The sequence below is a fragment of the Caretta caretta genome, chromosome 12 (genome assembly GCF_965140235.1).
Source record: "Caretta caretta isolate rCarCar2 chromosome 12, rCarCar1.hap1, whole genome shotgun sequence".
NCBI classification, from domain to species: Eukaryota; Metazoa; Chordata; order Testudines; family Cheloniidae; genus Caretta; species Caretta caretta.
Window position 1 is genome coordinate 26,385,471 of NC_134217.1, and position 22,478 is coordinate 26,407,948.

The following is a 22,478-nucleotide window of genomic DNA, read 5'->3' on the forward strand; positions in this document are numbered from 1 at the left end:
CAAAGTCACAAAGCTCAGCCACCAGGAGTGCCGTGGCCTCATCAGGGATACTATTCCTGACGGCTTGTAGTCCATCCTCGTTTGGAATATTGGTGTAAAGAGCTTTTACATCCATGGTGGCCAGGATGGTGTTTTCAGGAAGATCACCAATGCATTGTAGTTTTCTCAGGAAGTCGGTGGTGTCTCGAAGATAGCTAGGAGTGCTGGTAGCGTAGGCTCTGAGGAGAGAGTCCAAATAGCCAGATAATCCTGCTGTAAGAGTGCCGATACCTGAGGTGATGGGGCGTCCAGGGTTTCCAGGTTTATGGATCTTGGGTAGCAGATAGAATACCTCTGGTTGAGGCTCTGAGGGTGTGTCCGTGTAGACTTGTTCCCATACTGTAGCAGGGAGTTTCTCTTGGTACTCCTCTGTGGGGTCAGAGGATAGTGGCCTCTAGAATGTGGTGTTGGAGAGTTGCCTGGCAGTCTCCTGTTCATAATCTGACCTGTTCATTATGACTACAGCAGCTCCTTTGTCAGCCCATTTGATTATAATGTCCAGAGTTGTTTTTGAGGCTGTGGATGGCGTTGTGTTCTGTACGGCTGAGGTTATGGGGCAAGTGATGCTGTTTGTTCACAATTTTAGCTTGTGCACATCTGCGGAAGTACTCTCTGTAGAAGTCCAGTCTGTCATTTCGACCGTCAGGAGGAGTCCACGCAGAATTTTTCTTTTTGTAGTTTTGGTAGGAGGGTTCATGTGGGTCAGTGCATTGTTCAGTGGTATGTTGAAAATATTCCTTGAGTCGGAGACGACGAGAGTAGGCTTCCAGATCACCGTAGAACTGTATCATGTTCATGGGGGTAGTGGGGCAGAAAGAGAGTCACTGAGATAGGACGGACTCCTCCGCTGGGCTAAGTATGTGGTTGGATAGATTAACAATATTGTTAGGTGAGTTGGAGGTACCACTGTTGTAGCCCCCTGTGGTATGTAGGAGTTTAGATAGTTTACTGTCCTTTTCCTCTGAAGAGAAGTGAAGTGTGCATTGTAAATGGCTTGTCTCTCTTTTTTTTTTTTTTGTAAATTCCAGCCACATGGAAGTTTGTGTGGAAGGTTGGTTTTGTACGAGAGTGTCAAGGTTCCTTCTCTACTCTGAACTTTAGGGTACAGATGTGGGGACCTGCATGAAAACCTCCTAAGCTTGCTTTTACCAGCTTAGGTTAAAACTTCCCCAAGGTACAAACTATTTTACCCTTTGCCCTTGGACTTCCACTGCCACCACCAAATGTTTTATCTGGGTTTATTTTATTAGGAAAGAGCCCATTTGCAAACGTCTTTCCCCCCAAAATCCTCCCAACCCTTGCACCCCACTTTCTGGGGAAGGTTTGGTAAAAATCCTCACCAATTTGCATAGGTGACCACATACCCAAACCCTTGGATCTTAAGAACAATGAAAAAAGCATTCAGTTCTTGAAAAGAAGAATTTTAATAGAAGTAACAATAAAAAGAATCACCTCTGTAAAATCAGAAGGTAAATACCTTACAGGGTAATTAGATTCAAAACATAGAGAATCTCTCTAGGCAAAACCTTAAGTTACAAAAAGACACACAGACAGGAATATCCATTCTATTCAGCACATCTTATTTTCTCAGCCATTTAAAGAAATCACAATCTAAAGCATATCTGGCTAGATTACTTACTAAGTTCTAAGACTCCACTCCTGTTCTGTCCCTGGCAAAAGCATCACACAGACAGACGGAGAGAGCTTTGTTTTCTCCCTCCCCCCAGCTTTTGAAAGTATCTTGTCTCCTCATTGGTCATTTTGGCCAGGTGCCAGCGAGGTTATCCTAGCTTCTTAACCCTTTACAGGTGAAAGGATTTTTCCTCTGGCCAGGAGGGATTTTAAAGGGGTTTACCCTTCCCTTTATATTTATGACATGCCCCCCCAAATCACAGCTAAGGTGAAACGCTGGCTGGGATTTCTTCTTGGAGCTCTAGGAAAAAACAGAGTTAATAAGACACATGCACCTCTAAATATACTTCCAAGTATATAAAGACTAACAATATTTTCCACATCTCAAGGGCGATTTTAACCAGTTGATTCTGGGAAACTTTCACGGGAGAGTGCATCAGCCACTTTGTTAGAAGGTCCTGAGATGTGTTGGATGTCGAAATCAAAATCTTGGAGAGCTAAACTCTACCTGATAAGTTTTTTGTTATTTCCCGTGGCGGTATGAAGCCACCGTAGTGCAGCATGGTCGGTTTGCAGGTGGAAATGACGTCCCCAAACATATGGGCATAGCTTTTCCAGAGCGTAGACAATGGCGTAACTTTCTTTTTCACTGACTGACCAGTTGCTTTCCCTCTCAGACAGTTTTTTGCTGAGAAACACTACAGGGTGGAATTCTTGATCCGGCTCTTCCTGCATTAAAACTGCTCCCACACCACACTCGGACGCATCTGTGGTTACTAGGAACGGTTTGTCAAAGTCTGGGGCCCTTAGTACAGGGTCAGACATGAGTGTCGGTTTAAGCTGGTTAAAGGCCTTCTGACACTCTTGGGTCCACTGAACGGCATTTGGCTGTTGCTTTTTGGTCAGGTCTGTCAGTGGGGCGGCGATTTGGCTGTATTGCGGTACAAAAAGTCTGTAATAACTGGCCAAGCCTAAGAAGGATTGAACCCATTTCTTTGACTTTGGGAGAGGCCACTTTTGGATAGCATCCACTTTGGCCTGTAGGGGGCTGATAGTTCCTTGACCCACCTGGTGTCCAAGGTAAGTCACTCTGTTTAGGCCTATTTGACACTTCTTAGCCTTAACAGTTAGTCCTGCCTCCCTTATGCACTTGAAGACTTTTTGTAGATGTTCCAGGTGTTCTGCCCAGGAATCCGAAAATATGGCCACATTGTCAAGGTAGGCGACTGCATATTCTCCTAATCCCGCTAGGAGACCATCTACAAGTCTTTGGAAAGTGGCGGGTGCATTCCGCAGTCCGAAAGGGAGTACATTAAATTCATGCAGCCCAACATGTGTGGTGAAGGCTGACCTTTCCTTGGCGGATTCATCTAGCGGTACCTGCCAGTACCCCTTGGTTAAGTCCAAGGTAGAGATGAACTGGGCCCGTCCCAGTTTCTGTAATAGTTCATCTGTGCATGGCATTGGATAGTTGTCTGGGTGAGTTACAGCATTTATCTTATGGTAGTCCATGCAAAAACGTATCTCCCCATCTGGTTTGGGAACTGGAGATGCCCATGCACTTTCAGAGGGGCGGATTACACCCATCTGTAACATATCCTGGATCTCCCGTTCTATAGCAGTTTTAGCTTGAGGAGACACCCGGTAAGGTTGGACCCTAATTGGGTGAGCATTACCTGTGTCAATGGAGTGGTATGCCCGTTCAGTCAGTCCTGGGGTGGCTGAGAACGTTGGCGCGTAGCTAGTGCACAGCTCCTGGATCTGCTGTCGCTGCATACGCCCAAGGGTCATGGAGAGGTTCACCTCTTCCACACCACCAGCACATTTCCCTTCGTAGTAGACACCTTCAGGCCACTCAGCGTCGTCTCCTCCCTGGGCTGTAAACTGACCAAACCTTTAATTCTCTGGAATAAAAGGGCTTTAGAGAATTAATATGGTACACCTTAGGCTTTCGGTTGGAGGTGGGGAATGCTATGAGATAATTAACAGCTCCAGTTCTGAGAGCTCATTCTTGATCTTCTCCTGTCTGCTGTACAGGATGCTGATCAGGTGGTTCTTCAGTTTCTTTGAGAGTGTGTGGGACAGTCTGTCACCATAGTTAGTGTAGTATGTCAATTGCAATGGATTTTTTACCTTCAGTCCATTACCTTCAGCCTGAGACAGTGTAGCAGAAGGCAACATAACAATCACATAATAAGTGCCTTCCCATCTGAAATAAGCACTCAGCATTGTTTGTTCTTTAATATATTTGAAACAATCTGTAGTGGATTATAGTTTGGAAACCTCAGATTGGTTATAGGAAGAATGTTTCTTGCCCAAATCTGTGGGGAAAACAGCTGTTGCCAGTAGATCCACAAGATGGCATCCATGCTACACAAGCTCTTCAGTTGTTTGTTACTGACTGTTTACATAAGTGATAAGCTAAGATGAAGGCATGTAAAAACAGTGGAAAATAGTAAGAGTCACTGTTTATCATAGTCTGTATTCAGAAGACTATACTTAGTTCTTTTTCTTTCTTTTAAGCTATTGATTTGCTTTTTTCATATTGGACCAAATGCTTGTGTCATAAGGACTGAAAATCTTGCCTACTGCTAAAAGGCTAAGTATAATGTGCAATGACTTTATTTCTTGACTTTGTAACATATTTTCTGAAGGCAGCTATGGCTCTTGGCATTTCTGTTTTGGTATCCTTTTTTAGTGTTGCGGACCAGGTATGTGCTTTGTGCCTCATTACAACAAACTGCAAAATTGGTTGCAAATTAAACAAACAAGAGTCAGAGTCTGTGAATGGATATTTACGTGTTTGGGAAATGATCTCGTAGAATATGGAAAAGGATACATGAGGGATAAAAAGTGATTGGTCTTTTATAATTAATAGATGTGGTTTGACAGTTAATAGATGACATTATATTTAGTTTAGGACCTACTTTGGATCTCCCAAAATAGGGCATGGTGTAACCACAGGCAATCTTATTACTTAGTGAATGTGTGATTATGACTAAGGAAATTTTTGTATCGACATAGCAATGTAACTAGTCTTCAACTCCTAAGATGCACCAAGATGCGTGTTTCTGGTTTCTTGTAGAATCATAGAATTGTAGGACTGGCCTTAAGAGGTCATTTAGTCCCTCCCCTCTCACTGAGGCAGGATCATAAAACGTTTCAGAGGGGGATAAGCCTGAGGCATGAAACCAAAGTCCTGATGATTTTAAACCATCTGAGATGTGCAGTAGTTGCGCTGAAATTGCTACCACAAAATAGCTTCTTCCCTACAAATATCAAGAAAATAAAGCCATTCATTGGCCTGGCATATAGTTCTGTTACTCACCAAGTTTGCATGGCAATCATATTTCTTATGCCGGGTCTTGACAAGAAGAGATTTTCAGAGGCATCAGTGGGAGTTAGACACCTAACTGCCATCGTTCCCTTGAAAACCTTCCCCACGTTAAATAGGTATTGCTACTGTTATGGTTCTGAGACCTGGGGAATATTAATTTTATAGGCATTCTCTATTTACATGTGTGACACAGAGACCTCTTGGCAAAGAGTCCCCTGTTCTTAATAAACCGCTCTCACCTCAGACCTGACAAACTCCTTTCACCAAACACATATTTTGAAAGGTATTTATCCAAAATGAATATCATGTGAGGTGTATGCAGAAAGCTCATAACTTGTCAAGACTCATAATCATTGCGAGATGTATGCACAGGTAATATTAAAAACCAATGTATTTATACTGAAAGTATACTTTGTGGACCTGGAGTAGAAATTAAACACCAAGAGATGATGGGCCTCAGGGATGGCCCATTCAAGCAAGAGGGAGGTGTCACTAATCCCTAATCAGCTGGCAAGGTGATGCAAATCTCAACTGACGAGCCTTGCTCCCTCCCAGAACTATCCATGGAAAATCATCAGTGGCACCATACAATCATAGCACTGGAAGGGACCTTGAGAGGTCATCTAGTCCAGTCCCCTGCACTCATGGCAGGACTAAGTATTATCTAGACCAGGGAAGGGCAAACTATGGCCCAGGGGCCAGATCCAGCCCATCTGGGCTTTCAATCTGGCCCGAGGGATTGCCAATCCCGTGGCGCAGTGGGACTAAGGCAGGCTGCCTGCCTGCCCTGGCCCCACACAGCTCCTGGAAGCTGCCGCCACCATGTCCCTACCACCCCTGGGGGAGGGTGGGCAGAGGGCTCTGTGCGCTGCCCTTGCCTGCAGGCAGCGCCTCCTGCAGCTCCCATTGGTCGGGAATGGGGAACCAATGGGAGCTTCAGGGGTGGTACCCTCAGGCGAGGGCAGAGCGCAGCATTGCAGCCTGCTCCACCCCACCCCCAGGAGCCACTGCCGGACAGGGTGGCCACTTCCAGGAGTGGTGCAGGGCCAGGGCAGGCAGGGAGCCTGCTTTAGCCCCGCTGCATGCCGCTGCCACCCCGGAGCCGCTTGAGGTAAGCGGCGCTGGGCCGGAGCCTGAACCCCAAACCTCTCCTGCACCCGAGCCCCCTGCTGCATCACTCCTGCACCCCAACCCCCTGCCCTGAGCCCCCTCCTGCACTCCTCCTGCACCCCAACTCTTGCCCTGAGCCTGTTCCCACACCCCACAGTCCCTCCCACACCCCAATCCCCTGTCCCAGCGCTACAGTCATGGCCCTGCATACAGTTTCCTCACCCAGATGTGGCCCTTGGGCCAAAGAGTTTGCCCACCCCAATCTAGACCATTCCTGACACGTGTTTGTGTAACCAATGATGGAGATTTCACAACCTCCCTAGGCAATCAAACAATCCAAACCTCTGAGTTGAAAAAGGAACTTTGCACCAGAGAGAGTTTTACACCCTGGCTGTGTAGGGAAACAAAAGACTGTTTTCAGAATCACAGAGTGTAAAAAAGATACTCTGGATGCATTTAATGAGGAGAACCCCTGATGGAGTTGGGTACTTTCATGAACGTTTTGGATCCTGGTTATTGAGAAACCAGCCAGCTCTGCAATAGACTGAACGTGAGGGGTGGGAAATCTACTTTATTAGACAGGAAAGGTAACTATTGACAAGTATAGGCTCAGGTTCACGGTCCATGATTTTATTTTGTACTGTAACCGCTTGTTTCCACCACACTCTTGGTTCTAGTTAAATAAATAAACCTCCTTTTGTTTTGTATGGGTAACAGAGGTGGTGGTTTAAGGAAGACCCAGTAAACTAGGATCCACTGCACCTTTGTGGTGGATTCTGCGAATAGCCAGTGTCGGGGCTGGATGTCATAGGAGAACAATTCAAAGGGACTCTGGGATTGGGTTGGAGCTGCTGTTAACCTGCAAGGTGAAGTTAGGGCTGGCATAAGCCCAGAGCGGAGCGCTTGAGTGGCTGAAGGGCTGGTGGTGCCTGTGAGCTGCCACCCAGCTACCATAGGGAAGACTCCCTCTCACTGGAGGCAGGGGTAACAAGGAGACTCACAGGCTTGGGTAGCCTGAGGACTGTCACTTCACGATGGTGAGAGTTTAGTGGCATGTGATATGTGAGCATGCATGTGACTGTCAGTGTGAAGAGAGACTGTTCTTGCACTGGTGAACCTGGTGTAATGGTGTGATATTGAAGTATATTCTGTCTTTATTTCTGACTGGAACCTTGTTCTCTGTTTATTCCTTCCCAGGGAATAACTAAAGTACTTCTTAAAGACACATTCTACAAAGATATAACAATATCTTACGTTTATTACGTAGCACCTTTTCATCCAGAAAGATCCTCAGTTACTTTATAGCTCACCGCACTCTGGAAATGCAGCCACTTCTAGTGGAGGGTGGTAGCTAACTGCTGCATAGCATGCTGCACAACGATGCAGAGAAGATTTTTGTCTGTTGTGTTCTAAGACTTTCATTTATTTTAATGCTTTTAAGACCTGTGGCTTGTCCATTCTCCTTGCCCCATCTTGTGTGGCATGTGAACTCATTTTTTGGTGCAGAGATGTGGAGCCAGAATTCTGACTCATGTTCAGTAGATAAACAATAAGTGATACACTAGATATCCTGAAAGAGAGAGTTCTGAGGGTTGTTCTGTGTTGATTAGCTCTGAGACTCATGACCTGAGTGTTACACTGAGATATATACGTTATTATACTAGCTAGAATGAAGTCCTTGCTTTGGAAGCTTTTAGCACAATTCTAGATCGTTTAATGGAGAGCTGAGCTGTATGGTGTTAGCAGTATGGTGACTTTCATTGGTTGCCCGAAGGTATAAAACGAATTGCTTTTCAATAATGGCAGTGTGGAGTACATGATTGAAAGTTGCCCCTTGTTCTTTATCTGCATTGATGAGTTATGCTGTAGTTTCAGTTAATGGGGGTCCTTTCAACCTCTGCATGAGAGTTAGTGAGATTAAAGAAAATCATTGAACTTTTGGAATTTGTAAAGCTCCAGCTTAAATGCTCTGGAGTGTAACCATTTACTTAACTAATAGTCTTCATAAAGATGTATACCTCATTTTCCAAGTGGGAGCCAAAGGAATGATTTCTTCTGCCTTTAGCTACTCCCTGGGGGATTCTCATATTCAGTTCAGACAGGCTTAAAGATCCTTATCCCTAGGCAAGTTATAAATCAGCTGTCTTAAGTAAACCGACCAAGGGCCATAAAGGGAACCCAACAGTGGTTGCCAGTGGTATGTCAACGGAATCTGTAATGAGCATCCAAAAAACTAGACCAACTGGAGTGACTTCTTCAGGTTCAGGCTGCTGGAATTTTATTGAGAGGTCCAGGTCCAAGCTATTAAACTAATCTTTTCAGCAAAGCAAAACTGGATGGCAGAAGCGGGGTCTTAGTTTAATATCAGTGCAAGGGGGTATTTATTTAAGGGGTTTGCTATCAATTACAAGAAAGTGCATTTTTTTAAAAAACTGTGTAAAAAAAAAAAAGGGGGGGGGGGACCTTGAATCTTTTGAAATAAAGACCCAAGCTGCTCAGAGGTGGATAGGCATTCTGTATAAGAATAGAGGTCAGACTTTGCTTATAGAAAGAGGGTATAGTATGAGTCCCTGACTCAAAGCCACAGAGCAAGCGGAGTTCCATATCTCTAATCTAAACATGCTTCCTTCCTTTTCTTATTGTTAGAGTAAGGGACTGGGAGCTAAAAAATTCCGAGTGCTGTTCCCAGTGCCATTGACTCCATATGTGGGCTTTCAAAGTCACTTAACTCTTGGTGCTTCAGCTCTCCTGTCAGCAAAAAACTGAAGAATATTTACAGGGATTGTTGCAAGGCTCCCTTCATTTGTCATGAGAGTCTATGATGAAAGTTGCCACAGAAATGCAAATGATTCTATATTCTTATCATTATTACAACTCTGTATTTAGTATTGAAATAGAAGCATGTATTTGGTTTTTAGCAATTTTAGACTTATGCATTCAAATGCATATGATTTTTATGACTAAATCATAATTAAGTTAATTTTTCCATTTGAAATCAGATTAGTAGTTGGGTTTGGAAGTTGCTTCCATTCCTATATAACCTTTAGAAGAGCCATGTCCTCGTCAGCAAGATTTCAGTTGAGATAGAGGAACTTCTGCTTTGATTTTTACACATGACCTTTATTTTCCATGAGCCTGTTTCAGATGCTCATGCAAAGTATTCCCATTGATTTCAATGGCACTGCTCACATAAGCCAGGACTGCTTTCGCATGAGAGGTTTTCAGGATTGGCTCCCAATTGCAGTATATATTTAATTCTGGGTTTTGTTGTTTTTGTTTTGTTTTTGTACTTTCATTTCTATCCAGCCTTGCCACTCCTCCTCTTCTCATATGTCTTGGGGGGGAAAAGTGGCAGAATCAATCTTGGTTTGTTTGTTTTTCCCCTTGGCTTGTGCAGTTAAAATGTAACCTTTACAAAATTATTATGGATGGTGACACACAAAAACATTTGCTAGTTATGGGTATTTGAAAAACAACAGTTGTTTGTTCACAATTAATTGTTACCCTTCCCTTTTGTCTTTCTCCAAATTGTGGAGGCAAGCTGTTAATTTGGATGGCAGACAAGAAATGGGGGTAGTATAATTTCTGCAAGCTTTTGCTCTTTTTCTTTCTTAACTCCAATGTAGATATTGCAAATATCTTTATATGCTGCCATCTCCACCCCGGTGACAACCCAAACATGTTACCAAAAGAATGGCAGAGAAGTCTGTCTCTTTTAAACTCCTCTGAAAGCTGCAAATGGTCATAGGTCTACTAGGAGTTCTCCACATCAGTATTTTTTGTACTCATTTACGTGTTTAATATTTTACCGTTTGTTCTTATCAAGATGATCATTTTGGGATCATCATCACTCCCATAACCGCGTTGGTTGTTGGGGCACCATCACTGATGAGCAATCAGACAATTGTCTCCACCCTTGACGATTCTGTGTCAGTGCTTGAGTCTCCAGGAAGTCCATTCCTGTCCACTCTTTCATGTTGTCAGTCCATGTCTTCTTCTCTCTACCTCTTCTTCTTTTCCCCGGTACCGTCCTTTGGAGGATGATCTTGTTACATGGCCATTCCACTTCAGCTTGCACTTCTTCACGGTCGTCAGGAGGTCTTCATAAGGCCCAGCGCATTGGGTGATGTTGCGGATCTCTTCATTAGTGACGTGGTTGAAGTAAGAGATGCCCAGGATTTTAGGGATGCATCTCATCTCTACTACTTGTATTTTCCGTTCAGGTTCTGCTGTAAGGGTCCATGTCTTGCACAGATACAGAAAAATGGAGATGACCAATGCTTGCAGAAGTTTCAGTTTGGATTCCAGGAAGATGTTCTTATTCCTCCAGATTGGTTTTAGCTTTGCTGCTGCTGCTGTTTGGGCAGTTCTTGCCGGAATTTCTGCCTTTGATCCTTCATCAGTGATGATTACCCCCAAAAACTGGAGCTGTTTCACTGTCTCCAGCCCTTGTCCACTGACAGTGATATGTGAGCTGATCCGTCATGTTTATTTGTCATCACCTTGGTTTTCTCTGCACTGATTTCCACGCTGTATTTTTGTGGAGGTTTCATCCAATCATTTCACAAGGTTCGCAAGTTCATCTTTGCTGCCTGCCAGGCCGTCAATGTCATCAGTGAACTGAAAATTTGAGATTGTTCGCCCCCCCCCCAGTGCTGACTGTGCATATGTGATCTTCTAGGGTATCAGTCATTATGCACTCCAAGTAGATGTTGAACAGTGTGAGCGAAAGAAGGCAGCCTTGCCGGGCTCCAAAAGTGGTGCAAAACCACTCTTCTTTTGTGCCATTGATGAGAACTGCACTGCTGGCCATGGCACACAATTGTTTAATGCTAAGAATAAGCTTACGGCCAATATTTTACTTCTTCATGGTTGTTCAGAGAGCTTCGTGCCATACTCTGTCAAACGCCTTCTTGAAATCAACAAAGACGTGGTAGTTGTCCTGCTGGTTTGTAAGTACTTCTCAATTAGAACACAAAGGTTGAAAATCTGTTCTGTGGTATTTCTTCCAGCACGAAAGCCAGCCTGTTCTTCAGCGATGATATTCTCCACTTGTGGCTTCAATGTGTTCAATATGACTTTCAACATCATTTTGCTGGGATGGCTAATTAAGCTTATGGTCAGGTAATTTTGATACAATTGCAGGTTGCCTTTCTTTGACAGAGTACTGTTTAGTGACCGTGTCCATGTGGAGGGCCACTCACCGGTCTGCCAGATCTTGTTGCAGATCTTGGTGAGTGCATCTATTACTATTTCTCCTCCGAATTTCATCAGTTCGGCTGGGATGTTGTCAATACCTGTAGACTTTCTGTCTTGAGTGATTTCACACCTGTCTCCACTTCTTCACGCAGTACTGGAGAGTCATCCTCCTCTGTTGAATCTGGGATGTCTAGGACACTAGAATCTCCACTTGTCTGGTGGTTGTATAGATCAGAGCAGTAGTTTGTCCACCTGTTGATGATGTCCCTTTCTTCTGTAAGACTGTTCCCTTCTTTGTCTTGAATTGCGTTTGCTTTAGTCCATCTTTCCTTCATCAGATCTTTTACAACCTGGAAGGCTCGTTTGCTATTTTTATTATTGATACACTCTTCAGTTTTAGAGCATTGTTTTTCAATCCATATCTCCTTGGCCACCTTCATTCCTTTCTTGATCTTTCTGCCAATCGCTCTGTATTTATCAGCTCCCTTAGTGCTGTTCTTGTCTCCCTTGAGTTCTCTTCTGATTTCACACGTTTGTAGTATTTCATTTGTGACCCAGAGTTTTGTCTTCTTACGGTGTTTCCCAAGGATGTCCATTGCTGCCTCATTCATTACAGCGTTGAAATTGTTAGTCATTGTTTCTACGTCTTCCTCTAGAGCAAGCAGTGGGGCAAATTTTCTGCCGATCCTTGCTTGGAATGACTCTGCAATGTTTCAGTCTCTGAGTCTTTCTAAGTCAAACCTTGGTTCTGGTGAACTTTGGCCTAATAATTTTCCATAGCCGTAGCTAAAAGTTTAGCATTACAAGGTCATGATCACTTTCAGTATTGGTACTGGGGAAGCTCCATATTTTAGCTCTCTTAATTCCAGAACAGAATAGTTTTTTCACCATGATGTTGTCAATTTGGCTGTGATGTAGACCATATTGATTATCTGGATGCTTTATGTGCTCCTAATCTGTTTGCAAGAACCAGATTGTTATAGCTTGCAAACTCCAAAAGTCTCAATCCTCTCTCATTGGTTATTGCATTACAGAAAGGGCCACAATAAACTCGCCAATCCGCCTGTGCATCAGTACTCACTTTAGCATTCCAATCTCCCTGTACAATCAGGATATCTTTCTTGTGTACCTTATTGATAATGTCTTGGAGCTGATTGTAAAAATCTTAAATTTGCTCATCATCATAGTCTGTTGTAGGAGCGTAGACTTCTACCACTGTGATATTAAACGGTACTGCCTTTAAATGGATGGAAATAAGCCTGCTGGATATTGGGCGGCATCCTAATACTGAATTCTTGGTATCTTTATGCACAAGGAATCCTATGTTGTTGACATGTTTGTCCTCTCCACTGTAATAGAGTACATGGCCTTCCATTAGTGCCTCTCCAAAGTTCTTCCATCTGACCTCAGAGATTTCTAGGCGGTGCCAGGTGTATTGTTCCATTTCGTACGTGAGTTCTTTCAACCTCCCTGTTTGTCCATGGGGTTATGGTAATATTATCTCTTCCATGGATCCTCTTTGTTGGGGTTACACCAGTAGTATACTTGTCACGTCCGCCCTGGTGGGAGACAGATGGCACGGTCATTATTAACCCGGGTTACAACCAGTGCGGTATGGATATGGTTGAATTGCTCATCATATGGTGTGTCTTGGGCAAATTTCTAACCTGGCGGAGCCCATCCCTTCAGGCAACCCCCTTTTAGTTGCCTCTTATGACATGCAGGAGGAGCAGTGGGCCTATTCTGTCCCCAGACCCACAGGGGATCATTTTGGGATAGTTGTCTATAATATTGCTTATTCTGTATGATGAATGCAGAGCTCAACTTAACTTTCCTGAATATTTCAACAATCCTTTATCCTAATAAATACTTCTCACATGGAAAGGAAAGTCTAATTTACCTTATGCCATTATTATTCTTGCTCTTTCTTTTGGCAACTGTAACAAATTGTCCATGTTGCTTAGTCAATCAAACAATCATGGTAGCATGGCATGCAACAGTTTAAATACATTCATAACAGTCCCACTGTGAAAAATGTTTGAAATATAATTGATGCTAATTTACTGTATTTACAGTATAGATATTGATGTTGTAACATTTTTCTACTTAGTTCACCAAGTAACTGTGTTTTTGTGAAATAGTATAAAATACTAATTTTTGTTACAAAAACTGTTAAAACTGAGGGTTATATTAGGCAGTATTTCATTTTTAAACACGTTGTTCTTATGTCTGACCCATGAACAATATTTCTGTGTGACTAGAGGCACTATGGGTATTACACTTATACTGGTGTAAATCAGGAGTAATTCTAGTGAGGCCAAAGATATACTGGTGCGAATCATTTGTGAGATCAGAATCAGGCCCTCTGTTGTACACTGTATGATTTTGTAGCAAAAGAGGTAATAAAAAATCATTTTCTTATTGATTGTTGCAGTGGGAGAATGCCAAAAGTGGATTACGTAGTGCTAACAGAATGGTTTGAATGGATCGTGAAGAACACTGATGTTTCGGTTGATTTGATAGGTAAAACATGTTCTTCTCTGACACTGGTCCCATTTTAAAGTGAGTATTTTGTAATGCATTATGAAAAAGGAGAGAAAATGATGTTTTCCTATTTCTATTTCCTGTGCCCTAAATTTCTGTAACATAAGAAATACCTTCTAGTGTACATGTTTAAACAGCAGTCATGCCTTTGGAACATTTGGTGCTGTTGTTACATAGCCATACTTCATCTCTATATATCCACGACGTTTGGAGGTGGCTACCTTCCTCCCAGAGCAAATCCACTCGTGTCTGACAGACTGGCCAGCAGTGGAGCCACTGGACGTTTGTGGCTGATATCCATGTCAGAAATGCCTACCATAGATTGCTTTTCTGTTGGTTGTGGAGAAGATTTCTGCTCTATGTTGCTTTCAAACCTGACCCTTTAAAATAACCATTTCAATGTTTTGTTAATGGCAGTTTATCTACAGACTTCTCCTGAAACTTGTTATGAGAGATTAAAGAATAGATGCAGAGAAGAGGAAAAGATCATTGCTATGGTAAGGAAATCTTCCATCATAGTAGAGCAGAGGCTCAAGATGCCTGTCAGGACATCATGTGTTTGTATCTTCATAGCTTTTAATCTGTAGCTCCTCTACCTCTAAATATAAAATCTTATCCCGTAGTCTGTTAATAAAAGTCAGGGCCTTGCCACACTGTAATCCACCTGTTTCCACTGATGGGTGCAATTTATTATTAGGAGGAGGTGAGTAGGGTTCATTGTAGCTTTATAGTCTAGTAGAGACAAGTTAATCCTTATTTATTTAAAAATCAAAATAATTTTGGACAGTGACTACCCTGAATTCTGCATGTTGGTAGGTGAGTACAATACAATTCAGTGAACCTGGGAAAGAAAGAGAAATCCACCACCAAAATTTTCAGAGGATGTCTGCCTGCACTTCTTGAGTATGAGCCCCTGTGCATGCGGGCAATAGAATTTACATGTGCAAACTTCATCAGCTGTCTGCAGAGGTGTTATGGGTTTCAAAAATGCCCTTGCAGGTGTTTCCCTGTGCCCCAAAAGAAGGCACTGTTTGAAAAATCAAGCATGCAGTGATACAGGAACTTAATAAAAATAAGTTGTACAATTAGATTACTGCATATCCTAAACAATGGTTTATGTGAAGGCTCTTCCTCAAACAGATCTTTTTTAATGAATCCCTAAGCCAGGAATAAATGGGGTAATAGAAGGAATGTGCTGCCTGTTATTAAAGTGCCTCTATTGTAAGGTGATTTAGTAAGAGCAGTTGGGCAGGTTGAACATGTATGGTGAGATAAAAGCCAAGAGCTAAATCCTGAGCTATGTGAAATGTCCCCTAGGTGAATAAGCCCTAGGTGGTATTTTACTACAGTGGCTTTGAAGAGACATCATGTGTTGCACTTGGCAGTGTCTTTCTCTGTTACAGAGGAAAAAACCTATAGTGAATGAAAAAGGTTAAGTCCTCTCCATGAAAATCTAATAGCTGCAGACAAGCAAAAATGCTTTTAAAGGACATGAGTGGAAATAAAAGAAAATCAACTGGGAACGTAGAAAAAACATATCCACATAAAAAGCAGCTCTGAAGTCCGTGTTCATTTCAGTTTTCCCTTTTGTCCTTTCCTCTTCTGTTTGTGGTATTCATCTCTATGTAAGGTTTAAGTCAGACTCCTCCCATGGGAATTAAAACAAAGGTCTTGATCCTGCCAGGTGCTGAGAGCTCTCCACTCCCATTGACTCAATGGGTTAGATCCAGCGTAGGTTAAATCCTAACACCAGGGATAAATTGTAGCCGTTTTCAGTAGGAAGAAATGAAAAGATTCCACTTGCCCCGTCTGCGTGGGTTCACCATGAAGCGGCACTGGTATCCAATGGGAATGATGGTGCTAGTGGAACTCGGATGGTGAACTGGAGCTAGGGGAATAAAAGAAATGCTTTATAGGAATTATTTCGGGAAAGCTCTTGCCTGTGCTATACAGAATGTCGGACTAGATGATCACAGAGGTCCCTTTTGGCCTTTAAAGTCTCGGACTTCAGTCAAATGAAATGTTGGGTGAAAGTTTCTGATGCACTGCATTCTGTAGTCACAATGTAATGCATAACAAGAACTTGCCTTATTTGTCAAACCATGTCTGAAACCTGGATTTTAGTATCAAGTGTTTGATGGTAGCTTTCTTATTTATACACAGTTGGTTGAAGTCATTGACCTCTTAGCTGATTTGGTTTACTTTGAAAAATATAAGTACAGAAACCGCAGTATGTGTTTCACCTCTGTAAATCTTTGTTTTGAATGGCTTTTTATAGGAATATTTAGAAGCTATCCATCAGCTCTACGAGGAGTGGCTTATAAAACAAACACTGTTTAGAGTTCCTTCTCCAGTGCTCGTAAGTATATATTTATCAGTTGTAACCAGGTAAGCACGCGGGCACACAGAGAAAATTTCAATTCTCAAATATCACTTTAGTTGTAAAGGCAAAATCTATTTTTCTAATATGATTTGGAGAAGAAAATTTTCAAGAAGTGCTCATGACTCTCAGTAGGATACAGCATTAGAGTTTGATCTTGTAAATGACCCTTACTTCATCACCCAAGGGGCTATTTACAGGAGTAAGCATTATGCTTGTCTGTAAGTGTTTGCAGAATCTGACCCATTGCTTGTAAAAACCCATCCCAAACCCTGCACTGAAAACAAATTGACCGAGTGCATTTTGGGACGTAGTGGTAGTATTTCTTGCTTTTCAAATGCTAGCAAAATGAATGATTTTGGGAAAGAATATACAGATTTTTATAGGGCCTCTTGTTCTAATTTTCATTTTCTTGTTTTCTAGGTGATTCAGGCTGACAATGACATGCAGAAAATGATAGAAAAGTATGAAGAAAGTCGGGACCGAATATTAACCCCATACAATATGCAACACTGTCTGTAGAAATCCAGTTTTATGGTCATGCTTTAAAAAACATGTCCATCAGGGGAATTCTGATCGACATTCCCAAAAATTTTTAGGATGTGGTCTTTTGGTTGAGATTTTGTCTTGTAAAGTGTCAATGACTTTAGCTAGGAAAAGGCCACAAACAGGCCATATCCTGTTTACCTTCAGCTTCTTGCACTTTTAAGTTCCAGTGCAGCTTTACTGATCTCCAACTACCTCTGACAGGAAGCTGCTGTATCTCGTTTCCCTACTTCACTTCTGCATTGTATAAATACCTTTCTGATATTGCATTTTCTCATGATAATGTGCTTTCGTTCACTCCAAACAGCCCCATATATGTCCTCTCATGTAATTAGAAGGCGGTGAATAAGTCAAGCTTATGTAGTCAGTAAGTGAACAAGTTCAGTCCAATTTTGTAACAATTTTAAATGGAAAAGCAATGAAATAACTAATTATGCTACTGTTCTCAACCACCATTTTCACAAAATATCATTAATTGCACTTAAAATAGGAAAACTAAACAGTTCATTTCTTAATTATGGACCTGATTCTAATCTCACTTGCACCAATGTAACTTCATTGGCTTTACTGGAGTAATTTCTGATTTAAATGAGATCAGAATCCAGTCCCAATCCTGCAAATACTTATGCATCTGAATAGTCCTATTGAATTAAATGGAACAGCTCAGGTACATAAAGTTACCCAGGCTTTATAAGAATTTGGGGTCTAAGGCTCTCTGGCCCAGATTTTCAGAAGAGTTCAGCATTTAGCTGCTCTCAATAAGAGAGAGAGTCTCAATCTGACTCCAAATGAAAATCTCTTTTTTGAAAATCTGTCCCTAAAACTTTTTGTATCATGTGACAGAATTTTTCTCATTACGCATTGAAATTGGGTAGTAATTCTGACACTGATTATTTGATATCTTAATCTTTTTTATTATGTTCTAGTAGATGTTTGCATCATGTGTAAGTTTAAGAACATGTGAGAGGGCGGTACATAGGATCATCCCTTAATCACAGCTTCTCCTGGCTGCAGACATCAAGAAGAGAGCAGAGAACATCTAGTGAAAGTTAAATTCTCACTTTATTTCTTAAACTGCTCTGTGATGTTTTTATAGATCACTTATTATTTACCCTCTCAAGTGCTGTCTTCAAGTTGGCATTTTTAACGGAGCGGTCTTAAGACTAATTTCACTTTATTTTCTCTTTAAATTGGAAGGGATGATTCTTTGTTCATTCTATAAACGTTTGGGTTGTTTGAACTAGTGCCAGCAACATTAGAAATGCTTCCAGAAACACACCTGCTTATAACAACATAGCAAAAAAAGCATTTACTTCACATGGCCATGTGTCATAACTGTATAGTCTTAAAACTAGCTCCGTGTATAGCTCAGCTAAGATGTATTTGTAAATTTAAATATGCAGTGATCAATGTCTATAATGTGTTAGAAACACAGAAGATAGTAACTTTCAAATACAGAATTCTGTTATGTGTACTTCATTTGGTTAAGAATAATAATCAGATACTACACAAAGGTGTATCTTTAGTTTTCATTGTAGTCGTGCGTAGTTAATTTATAGTTTCATTGTAGTCCTTTATTTATTATTTCTACTTGAATTGGACTGCTGCTAAGAGAGGAGGCCCTGTGTCATGGGGTCCACTCACTACTAGGGCACCTCCTCCTGGCTGCTCTGGGGATTAGCTCTTTCCAGGTCCGTCACATGCTTATTTGCGCGCCCTGCCGTCTCTCTGACTCCAGGTGCTCTCCCTTCATGGCTTGTTCCTGCAGTCAGGTCACTATGTGTTTTCCCATTTCTGGGGTATCAAAGTCGTTCCATAGAAAACTGTCTCCAGCAGTTTTCTCCATCACTACCCAGATAGTACCAGTGCCATTTCCCCAGTGGCTGGTAGAGGAAGCCAGGCTCACCCTTTACTCCAGGTTCTTACTCAAGAGAGTCTCTACTCAAATGCTAAGGTCTGTACTATTTTAAATCTTGCTGCTGTTTCCCTGAGCCGTTTCCTACATTATCTCTCCCAGGCTTTCACTCCACCACCCTTTTGGATAAACCCTTCCTTCTGGGCCTGAATCCCCTGTGGTTTCTCCTTTCTCCCTGCATTTCCTTCCTTCCCTCTCTAACATCCAGAAAATGACTAGAGGCATTAGGGCTCGCCTCTCCAGCCTAATTCTCCCGCAGGTGTAGCTGTGAGGTTAATTAACTCCGTCCCAACTACCTTAAACCTGTGGGGTGAGGAGAACACTCCATCACACCCTGCTAATTGCTTCTATATATATATATATATATATTTTTTTTTACATCAAACAAGATTTTTGTCCTCTGTTTATACAATCTAATGCTGGTAGTTGTGCAGCAATTGTTTCTGAGTGCAACACTAAATTAATTTTCTAAAGCATGTGAATGCAGTGCCTAGGTTCAGTGGTTCTGTTCTAAAGCTTTAATACTCTAGCTGAACAATAAGATCCAACATTTCTAACTGCTTAAGTATATTAATCAAAGTTTTTAAACGTAGAGGGGGAAAAAAGTAATCCTGTTTCAATGCTCACTGAAAACACGCAAGCTGGGCATACCCTAAGAGAGACCAAAAACAGCCAACTCCTTGGAGATTGTCCCGTATATTTGAAATGTCCAATTAATTATATATATTTTTCCTTAACAGAAGCCCTTTTGTGAGCAGGCAGCTTTTTACTCCTTTCAGTCTTGATTCCAAATTCACTGTGTAAATTAAAATATTTCAGCAGAATGGCATTGTTTCGGTTATTTGCTCAAAGTGGTGGTGGTTACTCTGCCAATGTTCAGAGAAAAAAATGTGACAATCAGAGTAGTGTGTTTTAGGAACTGCTTTTTTTGTGTTTATAAAAACTGACTCACTGGAGCACCGGAAGCCTAAATATCTCTATCAGACAGTACCCCAAGCTCTCTTAAATCCCTGTCAATTGTTTTTTGTTTCTTCCTCAAACAATTTGTTTCATAATCTCCTGCTTTCTAAACCTGTGCTTACTATCCCTAAACAAATTATAATTTAGTGTTCACCTATTGTCTTTGCTTAATGCGTTTTAATCTTCTCTGCACTGAAATTCAATTTTCTTGGTTCTTGCCTTTTCAAGAACATTTGTTCTAAAGCTAACTTATGCTTCTTCAGCACCCTGAATTCTAAACAGTGCAGGGTCATGGGTGTGATATGAATGTTAAGGGGGAAAAAAATGACTCGCTCAAAACACCCAGAGGGAGAGCTTGTGTGAGTGAGTGAGTAGTATCACCAACTACCAGATTCTACAGCCTAAGATCTGCTTCTGTAGTGATCAAAAGAGAATGTTTGTAATCCAGGGCATGGAAGTGGAGCCATTCAAAGGGGCTAGCTCTGTGTAGCATGTGGCTTTGGGAAGAGCCTGGGACTTAAATTTGTGACCAAAAGAGATCCAATCAGTAAGTAAATCCCCGTTTAATCTACAGACAGTCAGTGCCAGCTGTAGCACAATTAAAGTCAGCTGCTCACAGAAAGACACACACACACTTTACCAAAACAAAGCGACTCCCTGTAGCAAGAGAGATATGCATTGTATTGCCATCAGCTAAGTTCAGTTGCTGACTGTGATGTAATTTAACTAAGCAAAGAGAGGTGCAGCATTCATTAGAACTTGTATGCAGGAGCACACTAGCTGATAGGATCGTAAATTGCTTGGCCCTTTAGAAACCACCCTTGCTGTCTGTCCCCAGTTTCTGGCCAGAGATGATGCATAACTGTTGATAGTAGGGGGCACAATTTAAAGCAGAGGTTTTCAAACTTTTTAAGCTGAGGTTCTCCCCCCCCCCCCCCGTCCGCACTCCAAGTTACAATTTTTGGTTGGACCCTCCACCACCCACCCAGACAAAAATAGGCGAGTGAGGGGTGGAGGTGGCACTCCCTCCCTGAGCCCTGCCATACAGGACTGAAGCCTGAGCTGCTGCTTTCCCCCTGAATGGTCTTCTGTGCCCCCATAGGGGGCATGCCCCATAGTTTGAAAACTTCTGATGTAAAGGTTCTGGTGGTATGCAGCGGGGTTCAGGGCAGTGCATAAAAACCCTGGTAGAAATTGGCGGGGGGCTGGATGGACATGACCCTATGTCCCCTGCCCCAGGCATTCCCTCTCTTTCTGTCCATTTATAAAATAGAATTACAGACTGCCTCTGTCCGGTCTGTGCTGTCTGTGTAGCTGCTACTTGACCATCTCAGAGTTTCCACAGGTGCAGAGAGAATACACATGAAGTTGAATGCACACAAATGGCACACAGTTCAAGGCCTATATAAAAATGTGGCTTATCCTCCAAATCACACAAATGTCATTAAATGTTCAAATCTCAAAATATGGCCACTTTAGATCTGCTGGATTATGTGCAGGGAGGATTTGATTTAAATCACTAATCAGGAAGACTCAATTTAATCATGGATTTCTACATAAAAGTGCATTCTTGTTGGTTGTTATAACCTTAATACATATTTTTCACAACTCAGAGATAGATGTAGATTTCATTTTTAGAAGGTACACACTATACATCTTTAAACTGATTTATTTCAAAAACTTTTCAGAATAGTTCTACAGCTATATCAGAAAATGAATGAATGTTTGGTTATTTCATTTACCAAAGGTAATTGAAACAACTATTTTTGAAGTCATTGGGAGGTGAACAATCTCCAATTCAACAGGTTAATCATTAATATTTGGATGATTTTCTTGCCATGCTGTATCAGGAGGAGAACATCACCAGACAGACATTTAAATTGTTTTATTTAACTAAAACAACAACATTAAGTATTCTGGATTTTTTTTCTTCAACAACAAACATATAATATTTTAACAAAACAAGCATATGTCCCTTGCTTCTCACATTTATCTCCAGACTTCTCCAGATCTATTCTGCCCCCAACAATCTTCTATTCGTTGAACTTTTTGAAACTTTGCACTTTTAAAGAGAGGTAAGGGATTGACTGTGTACACAAATTTGCAGAGGGACAATAGGATTGAGGTCTGTTATTTCTCACCTCTGTATATTATTTATTTAAATGATTTAACAAGCATGTTACCTCTGGAGACACAAATCCAAAGTCTGAGAACTGCAAAACTAAGCATTTCTGATGGTATCTTCTAGACTGAGCACTGAGTCCCATTGAGTAGAGAGAAAGATTAACCCAAATAATCTATATTCCAGAAGCCTGTGGAACCCCATACGATTGGGTCCCTAATCCATGAACTATTGGAACACATTTACAAAACTTTTCTTAAGCATCACATGAATATATGGTCTCATACTATAGAATTAGAATTTATAATCCCTATTACATGATGAGATATTTTTGAGCTATAATGTGTCTTAATTAAAACTATCTTTAGATAGGTTTTTTCCCCTCAAAAAGCTTTTTATAAAAAAAAAATCCCATTAAATAAAATCTCATTAAAAAAAATGATTTTTATCCACCCTGATTATGTGTAATTGAGGTATGTGTTCAAAATGGGTTTAAATTTAGTTTTATTATTGAAGCAAATTCAATTCTATGATTTGGTGACTCAATGTAGTGTTCTGGGGCTGCGTGAAGTGCGGCTGCTGCCATTGAGTTGAGGCAACCCTTCTTTTATGCTTTCTGTTTGGACTTCTTTAAGTCTTGCCTCTTTTTCCAAATGTAATTTAAGTTTTCTATTGGCTTTATCACAGTCATCTC

The 22,478-nt window shown here is 41.5% G+C and overlaps 1 protein-coding gene across 5 annotated transcripts in view; it reads left to right on the top strand.

Annotated features, from left to right (window-relative positions):
- Window positions 1–18,300, top strand: part of TK2 (thymidine kinase 2) — a 31,848-nt gene extending 13,548 nt beyond the window's left edge. For all 5 annotated transcript variants that reach the window (XM_048817024.2, XM_048817026.2, XM_048817023.2 and 2 more), the window contains 4 exons: window positions 13,752–13,840; window positions 14,279–14,358; window positions 16,140–16,220; window positions 16,665–18,300. In XM_048817024.2, the coding sequence (XP_048672981.1) occupies window positions 13,752–13,840; window positions 14,279–14,358; window positions 16,140–16,220; window positions 16,665–16,763 (349 nt within the window). In that variant the 3' untranslated portion in view covers window positions 16,764–18,300. The remainder of the gene's footprint in view (window positions 1–13,751; window positions 13,841–14,278; window positions 14,359–16,139; window positions 16,221–16,664) is intronic.
- The last annotated feature ends 4,178 nt before the right edge of the window (window positions 18,301–22,478 follow it).